General features: G+C 33.4%; 1 protein-coding gene across 3 annotated transcripts; it reads left to right on the top strand.

The window, feature by feature from the left end:
• Positions 1 to 1,910: 1,910 nt before the first annotated feature.
• LOC129902504 (probable serine/threonine-protein kinase PBL7) lies at positions 1,911 to 6,967 on the top strand. Of its 3 annotated transcripts, XM_055977767.1 has the most exons (6): positions 1,911 to 2,287; positions 3,233 to 3,498; positions 3,656 to 3,845; positions 3,945 to 4,336; positions 4,429 to 4,515; positions 6,095 to 6,233. In XM_055977767.1, exons 1-5 carry the CDS (start codon positions 2,179 to 2,181, stop codon positions 4,492 to 4,494), a joined length of 1,023 nt encoding a protein of 340 aa, XP_055833742.1. In that variant the 5' UTR covers positions 1,911 to 2,178; the 3' UTR covers positions 4,495 to 4,515; positions 6,095 to 6,233. The 3 variants fall into 3 exon arrangements, with proteins under 3 accessions (XP_055833742.1, XP_055833741.1, XP_055833740.1); XM_055977766.1 differs by lacking the exon at positions 6,095 to 6,233 and having other exon boundaries at positions 4,429 to 4,591; XM_055977765.1 differs by lacking the exon at positions 4,429 to 4,515 and having other exon boundaries at positions 1,918 to 2,287; positions 6,095 to 6,967.
• The last annotated feature ends 1,926 nt before the right edge of the window (positions 6,968 to 8,893 follow it).

The raw sequence follows: 8,893 nt of genomic DNA, 5'->3' as shown, positions 1-8,893 counted from the left end.
CGAATCAGCGCTCTTAATACTTTTCGGCATACCTTTATCCCTCTGCATAACTATCACCAACCTTTCGCACTTCCTCACTAAAGCGTTTGCATACCTCCTCGTTACATGTACAAACCATTTCAGTCTCGCGTTCCTTATCATTTCCGTCACAGAAGTCATTCTCATCTTCTCCTAGATAACCTCATTCATAATCTTGTCGCTCTTAGTATATATGCTCACACATCCACTTGAACATCCTCATCTCTGCAACATGCAATCTTAACAAGTGAGTCCTTGACTGATCAATACTCCACTCCACTCCATACAACAAGGATGGTCTAACCACCACTCTACAGAACTTACATTTAGTTTGTATATATGGTATCTTTTTATCACACGACACTTTAGAGGCAAATCATTTCATCCTTGTCGTCCTAGTGTTATGTATGAAATCATAGAGTACGGAAAATGTGATATGTATGCAGATATTACATCTGCCTTTTGAAGGTAAAGAAATTATTTTTAATAGATCGTCAACTCAAGTGTGAAATACCACTATTATTAAAACTTCAAAAAATAAAGATAAGATTATAAACTAGCGTTTAACCATAGATTTTAAAATTAAATTTTAAAAAAATATTTTTTTAATTTAAAAATCATTTTTTTGACATAAACTAAAAAAGTAAAGGTATCATACAAATTGAGATGTGAAAAGTATTGTTTGTAATGCCATGAACAAATATATGTCGTTTTGTAAGGTGTATAAGAATAATATTTGCATTAGTTATGTTTATATTAATTGTACTTGCATTAACTTTTTATACATTTTTAATTTGGTGTATTAAAAATAGCATGTATTGCATAACTTTTTTAAAAATATTTATTTATAAAGATACCCTTCACAAATATAATAGAAAATACTGAAAAGAAAGGTTTTGCTAGTAAATGTCACACTTGATTAGCACCAATAAACCCAAGAAAATAATAGTTTGACTTAACATAAAGTTTAAGAAAAATAAAAAGAGACAAGTGTTAAAAACACATTTAAATTATCTTTTTTTTTTTTGAGTTTCATACCTAAACTATTGGAAGTGTGAGTTTCATACCTAAACTACTACATATTAATTTGAGAAACACACCTCAGTGGTGTGTAATATACTCCCTCTACTCTCTCTATTTCTTGAAAAAACCTTGCCATATGAATTGTTTTGGGGATAAAATATTTTACTTTGAAAAAAATTAAATAAATTATTAAGAATTTTTTTGAAAATTTTTATAAAAGAAATTTAATAAATAAATTTAAAAATTGGGGTGTTAAAATTCTAAAAAATTATTTAATTTTTGTTAAGGTGTAATGTTTTATCCATATAAAGTGTGATATGAAATTTTTTTCTAAATAAAACAGAGAGTGTAGTACACACATCAGGATGAGAGTGAAATAAAAGAGAGATGTCTGTTTCTCAAACTAATAAGTGATAATTTAGGTATGAAACTCACACACCCAATAGTTTAAGTATGAAACTTAAAAATAAGATATCGTTCAAGTGTGTTTTGACACTTATCTGCAATAAAAGACTTTTTAATTTTGTGGTCCTAAACTAAACTTATGTTAAATGTATCAAAATACCTCTTAGTCTTGTGATCATAAAGCTAAAATTAAAGTGTTACAAAAAAATTATTATATTTTTATAAACAGATTAAAAAAAGTTATATTTTTTGAAATGGAAAGAACATTATTTTGAATTCAATGAACGAAATATATTAAAGATACATTTAAAGTAAATAAAAGAAGGAGAAAAGACAAGAATACAAAATGACCTAAAAGTCCCTAGTATGACATGTTGAAGTTGTTGATTGGATTGCCCCAATTAGTAAATGTCACACTTGATTAGCACCAAAAAAAACAAAAACAAGAAAAAAAAACCATAGTACTACTACTATTAAGAAGAAGCTCCATCTCTCTATTTCTCTTCTTTTTCTCTTTTTTCTCTCTCACCAAAAGCCAAAAATCTCTGTAACTCTTCTTGTTTTTGGAGCTTTCTTTTCCTCTCACAAAAAGAGGAAGAAGAAGAAGAGAAGAAAATTCATACTCACAGATATATATTATATATTTTATAGATATAGATATAGATATAGATACAGAGAGATAAATATATAGTGTTTTACTAGTTTATTTGGTATTTGTAGAAAGTGGAAGCCATGGGCTGTTTCCCTTGTTCTGGTGATCCATCGATCAAGAAACGAGAAAGAAAAAGAATCCAAGCCAATAATCAATACAAAAGGGATGATCAACCAAACCCCAAATCAGGTTTTTTTATTATTATTAAATTTAACATAAAGTTCGATTACCCATTTTTTGACTGGAATAGTTGTGCCCGCTTTTGGAAAATTCAATGTGGGGTTTGTTGGAAACTAATCGAAGATTGAACTTTTTTGCCTAAAAAAAGAATTTTTGGGTATCAAATTCCATGCCCTTTTGTTCTGTTTTACTGTTTTTTTTTGTGCTTTGTGTTCATCTGATTTACTGCATGCATCTATGATTTGATTGTTTTTTGTTAATGGGTATTGTTGAAATTCCTGATGTCTTGTTGATTGTTCATAGAAGAAAAAGAAAAAAAGTTGAATTCTTGATGCGTCGGTGCTGTTTTTCTGTAAAAAAAGTCTAATTTCTGATTTGAGGGGTGTTTTCTAGGAAGTCTCTTGAGTACAAGCAATTGTAGACATCATCTTTTGGAACTTTTGACTTTTTGGTATTTTTTTTCTATTTTTAATTTAATTATTCATATTATTATTTTTGGATGGTTTCGAGAGGGTGTCCTTCCATTTGTGTTACCAGCTGTTGTTTTTTGTACTTCGCTTATTGAGCCGGGGTCTATTTGAAACAAATTCTTTACCTCTGAGTAAGGTGTGCATACACTCTATTAAGGGATCTCAGACCCCACTTTGTGGTACAATGGGTATGTAGTTGTTGATTTTGATGTTGCTGATTGTTGAGGTACCACTGAAGTATAATATCTTGCTGTAATGTAATTTGGAAGTCTCTTTCTTTGTTTTGTCTTTTGTGTTCAAGAACTCATCCTTTCCTTTTAGATTATGTAATCATTGAGGTCATCTTGGTATACTATTATGTGAGAATCAGCACACTTTGTCTTTTACCATCCATGTGCTTGTTCATGTCGTTTTCTTCTTCAAATGGACCTTACTTTCTTTCACTCCTAATGGTTTTTGGTGTCTTTTTTTTTTGGTGGTGTAGATACAGTAAAGACGAGTGAACATAAAGTTGTGAAGAAAGAAGAGACTGAAAATGCAAACCAATCTACAACTAGGATGGATGGCGATTGTAGTAGCGTTTCCAGAGATGAGGAAACTGATGGAATTAAAATTAATGGAGTGAATAAAGCGCGGGCGTTTAAATTTAATGAACTGGTAGCCGCGACAGAAAATTTCAAAGCAGCGTACTTCTTGGGTGAAGGAGGCTTTGGCAAAGTATACAAAGGTTGTTTGGCAGATACTGGTCAGGTCAGCTCGACTCTGTTCTTCTAAGATTAATCAAAATTTGCTGCTTGTAGGAGATTGCTTTCTTGCATTTATTCTTTCTTAGTACTCATAAGTGGTTGAATATAAGGATAATTGGTTTGTTTGCTGAGGCCTGTTTTCTTTTTCCATTTTTCGGAAGGTTGTAGCCATCAAACAACTGAACCCCGATGGATGTCAGGGCAACAGGGAATTCATTGTGGAAGTACTCACTCTAAGTATGGCTGACCATCCCAATCTTGTCAAATTAATTGGTTATTGTGTCGAGGGACATCATAGGGTGTTGGTCTATGAGTACATGCCGCTTGGTTCGTTAGAAGACCATTTACATGGTATGTCATACACTGAAGAAAAGATTTGTTTGTTTTTTTGGATTTTGTTACTTTCCTACAAATTTTAATTTCCATGGCCTTGATAAACATATGTTGCAGACCCTTGGCCAGATAAAAAACGCCTTGATTGGAACACCAGAATGAAGATAGCTGCAGGTGCTGCAAGGGGCCTGGAGTATTTGCATGACAAAATGAAACCGCCTGTTATTTATCGTGACTTGAAGGGATCCAATATTCTTCTTGGAGAGGGGTACCATCCAAAGTTATCTGATTTCGGCTTGGCTAAAGTGGGTCCTCTTGGAGACAAGACCCATGTCTCTACCAGAGTGATGGGCACATATGGATACTGTGCACCAGATTATGCTATGACTGGCCAACTGACATTCAAATCAGATATATACAGCTTTGGAGTTGTTCTCTTGGAGATTATCACGGGCAGGAAAGCGATTGACAATACAAAATCTGCTGCGGAGCAAAACCTTGTTGCTTGGGTAAGATATCTTTGTCTCTTCGTCTGCCAAATGTGAATTTGTGATGTTGTTCTGTTATAAGGCATGGTTTTTCCTTTATTACTTTTTATCAGACAAGACAGGGTTTGTCCACTCCTGCTTCCTGTTTGCTTGTCTGCGGTTTATGTAAACGAAGTTGAGCATCAACCCCGAATATTAAGGTAATGAATCGAGTGGCCTAAGACATGTATAAACCCTTTTTCTGCCATTATATCCCAGACATATAAATTTTACCCTCCCGCATGTGTAATCTAACTCTGGATTTAATTGTGAACATCAATGCGGACTTTACGGGTGTGAGGATGACCTTGCTAGAGTTAGCTCTGACATTATATTCTGCTACAAAATCTGAGCATCCAACCTAAAACATAAGGCAATGATTTGAGATTTGGAGCGATCCAAGACCTTTTAAAACCCCTTTGAATGCCTTTAATACATAACAGTTTAGAAGTTCTTAGTCAATAAGTTTTCCGCGTCCTGCTTGAAAGAGTTGATGCTCACTTATCTGAGTCATCTTTTCATTTTTGGTCATATTGAACGGTGTGGAGTGTGGGTAGTCATGTACACATGGGTAGTGACCTTAGAAAGTAGAAGCTGATGTCCTGCTTGCTAGGCTGTCCAGAATGCCTGTATATTTAAGCAGCCATGAGCAACTATAGAATGGGGTTACTTCTGCCAATACCTTTCTGGTGCGAAGGTCAAGGTCTACATTTCCCCCCTATCCTTTTTCCCTGGCCATATGTGGCCTTGCTTAAGAATCTTGTATTGGTTTAATCAGGTCTTTATTGCATTCGTGCCTTTTTGAACATCATACTTGTTTAGAGTTTTAGTTCAGAATCTTGAGAAGTGACTGGAAAATTACATTGTAACACAGATTCATCAAGTAAAAATGTAAGAAGTAAAATACGGAAGTGATACACATTACTATTAGCATTTTGGACATGATAATCAGGTATATATGGCTTGTTAAGTATTCTTGCCTCTGAATCATTGAAGAACCACTGTGCCTGATATATCAGATCAAGCCCTTTGATTTGATTTGTATGCTATGTTAGTTCATACATTAGTTACTGATAATAAGCTTTACATAGCTACAACTTGAATTTCTTTTAGGTAAAGAAAGATGTGTGCTTCAAAAATCTACTTGATCAAGAAAGATAACTTAAGTTGAGCACCATGTGCTACCTGTTAAGAGACTATTCATTTCATTGTGTTTAAGAACTATGTGCTGAAACAAAGTTGAGCAACATGTGCTACTTGTTAAGAGATTATTCATTTCATTGTGTTTAAGAACTATGTGCTGGAACAAAGTTGAGCACCATGCGCTACTTGTTTTAACAGTATTCATTTCATTGTGTTTAAGAACCATGTGCTGAAACATACCTCCGCTATTCGTTGAGCACTCAATCATATCATTTCAATTGCCACAGATTGTAAATTACAAGAGTAATATTATATATCCATATATACATATGCCAATTTGGCATGGAAGAATGAGCCCCAAAACCTTATTTGTTAATCGTAAATTGCATGTGACCGAACCTTATTGATATCTCCTCGCCCTCTCAGAAAAAGAATGGAACGGGTAGACATAAAAATGAATAGACCAGTGAGAAACACTTGTTAAAGAGTGACTTGCTGTGGATTATAATATTTGGAAGTCCTACTTCTCTTTTGCTCAATTATTACGAGAATCTTCTGATGAATCACTTTATCAACACGATAACTCTACTTCTGCAGGCACGGCCACTGTTTAAAGACCGGAAGAAATTCCATCAGATGGCAGATCCAGTACTAGAAGGTCATTATCCTGTGAGGGGTTTATACCAAGCTCTTGCAATTGCTGCAATGTGTGTCCAGGAGCAACCTAATATGCGGCCTCTCATCGCTGATATTGTCACTGCTCTCAACTACCTTGCCTCCCAAAAGTATGACTGCGAAGCCCAGCCTCCCCAAGGATCGCGTAATAATTCTTCTAGAAAATCAAGATCAATAGATGATCAAAAGAACCCCATTAATGTTGACGGTGATGACACATCGAATTCAGAGAGCTAAATTAAAGAACCAAATTGGCGCCCCCTGCTGGTATTCATCCGATTGATTTCTCTGTTAAAAAATCTCGGATTGTTGCTTTCTTGCAAGAATCCGACCTTTTCGGGGTTGAAGGGCATATAAGCTAATAGAAAAACTTGCCTTGTTATCAATTTTTGTGTCACATGATAACAGGTGCAGCTCAAATTCTAACGTAATATAAACCAAGATTCTCCTTTTGCATTTGTGTAAATGGAAAGGCTAGTTAGTGTGTAGATGCAATATATGATTCAAAGGTATAAAGAGGAAAGAAAATCTGAAAGATAAGGAGTGTTAGCAGGAACAAGTATCCCATTGTTTGCCTGGTTTATGGTCATTCTTCTTGCATTACTTTTAGAATTTAGACTTTTCAAATTCTTGGCAACTTCTTGAAAGAAAGATCTAGTTTATGAAGTCCTTTACAACACAAAACCAACACCAATGTGCCTGGTTTATTTGGTTTGTCATTTTGTTTTTGGATGATTAATAATCAATAATCGAATCGATAATGATCAATAAGATATGCAGCCTTGGTTCAAGGAATCAATCAATATGTTCATTTATGATAATGTTTCCCGTCTTGAATTTGTGTTCATTTATGACAACGTTTCCCTTAATTCTAAACCAAGATTTTTTGCTCTCTCGAGCCTTACTACAACAACAACGATATGCTCAATACGACGATCAAGCTTATAGAGTTCGTAGGAGGCCAAATATAATTTTTAAAATATTTTTTTTATTACATCGTAAAAGTGTGTGTAAACACATTTATACACTATTATATAAGTTTATACATTGTGTACAGTATATGTATAATCAGTGGCGGAGGCAGGATTTTTATTAAAGAGTGAAAATATAAACTAAAAAAATATAAGTTGCTATCAGGATAAAACACACAACTTCAAGCAATTTTCGCAACTCCTTAATCACTACACTAAACCTTCAACTTATGTCAAGAGGTGTCAATATTTGTATATATATTCATTAAATCAAATTTTAATCTATATACAATGTAATTTTCCGACGAAGGGGTGTCAAGTGGCTCCGCCTCTTTGTATAATATTGTATAAGCACCGTTTATCAAAGGAAATCACTATATAACTCCCTTTGTCCCAATTTACGCAACACAATTTGAATTTCTACAATCAAACAATTTAACTTTGATTGTGAATTTGTTGTGTATGAATTCTTAAAGTTTTTTTTAATTTTTTTTTATATATTTCAACACTACTTAAAAAGTACTATATGTCACAATAATTAATAATTTAAATTATTTAAACATTATATAAAAATATTACAACAGAAAAAAACTAATTTAAATCTAGAAATCCGCAAAATCCCACATAAATAAAAATAGAGGAAATACTCTACCATATACTATTATAATGTTAGTCATCACATAGAGAGTAGGCCTTTTTCATTCCCATTCCCGTTCATAAAATATAACTATATTTTAAAGAAAAGGAATTGGCGCCAATTTGAACAAATTTAACTGACATATAACTAACATATAAAATGTTACTATCTCATTTGTACAGAAAGAAAAAAAAAGGTTGAGAAAATTGTGGATTAGATCATTCAAGATGTTCGTGAAATTGATACTGTTGAAGATGATACTTGACAAACTAATTTTCAACAGATTGGCTGATGCTGATGCTGATCATCCAATGGATGAATTTCGTCGAGAGCGCAGAAGGATCATCAACTCGATTAGTTTACTCATTGATTTCATCATAACAATCCTTATTTGCTACTGGTTACTCAATTATTGTATGTTTCTGCTTCCTAATTCTTTTTTATTTTGTTTCTCAAGTGAATTTGTAATTGTTTTGGTTAACGTTCCCCGGTATCTGATACGATCAAGAGCATTACCTACGAGGATTTAAAGGCGGATATGATTGAATGATTACCATTCTAACATCATTGACCACCTTTCTCTTTTCTGTTTCTGTTGATTTCTTGGTAATTTTGATTATTAAACTTATGAACACACTGTGTATGGCTCTGGTGCAGCTAACGAAGAATCTTGATGCATTGTGAAAGTCCTCAAGAGAAATGGAGTTGACAGTTCAAGAAATGATGAATATGAAAATTGATTTAAGTTAAAGAAATTGTACTTCTGTAGTGAATTTGTGAAAGTCCTCAGAGAAATGGTGCTGCAAGTTGAAGAAATTGATTGAAGTTAGATAGCAACACATTTATCCAATTAATATCTCATTCTTTGTAATGGAAAAACAAGTAAACTGATAAACAGAGTCTTCCTATTCATTCAAATGAAATGAAATGAGTATTCTCCATTTTGATTACCTGTTGTTCCTTTCCGTTCGATTATCATATTATTTGTTGTTCTTTTCTCCGTTACTTCCTTCGTAGCTTCTTCATTAATGCATTCTCTTTTCATATAGGCTTTAAAATGTTTTACTTCGATAGAGGGTCTATGGAAACAATCTCTAGTCTCTATCACCTTCA

The sequence above is a fragment of the Solanum dulcamara genome, chromosome 9, assembly GCF_947179165.1.
Source record: "Solanum dulcamara chromosome 9, daSolDulc1.2, whole genome shotgun sequence".
NCBI classification, from domain to species: Eukaryota; Viridiplantae; Streptophyta; class Magnoliopsida; order Solanales; family Solanaceae; genus Solanum; species Solanum dulcamara.
Note: the sequence above shows the minus strand (reverse complement) of the source record. Positions and strands in the feature narration are given on the sequence as shown.

Bases quoted from the DNA above. Each gene is read 5' to 3' on its own strand.
- LOC129902504 (XM_055977765.1), top strand. From the start codon at position 2,179: ATGGGCTGTTTCCCTTGTTCTGGTGATCCATCGATCAAGAAACGAGAA. The intron at 3,846-3,944 runs GTATGTCATACA...CATATGTTGCAG, and splicing joins GTTAGAAGACCATTTACATG to ACCCTTGGCCAGATAAAAAA. The intron at 4,337-6,094 runs GTAAGATATCTT...CTACTTCTGCAG, and splicing joins AGCAAAACCTTGTTGCTTGG to GCACGGCCACTGTTTAAAGA.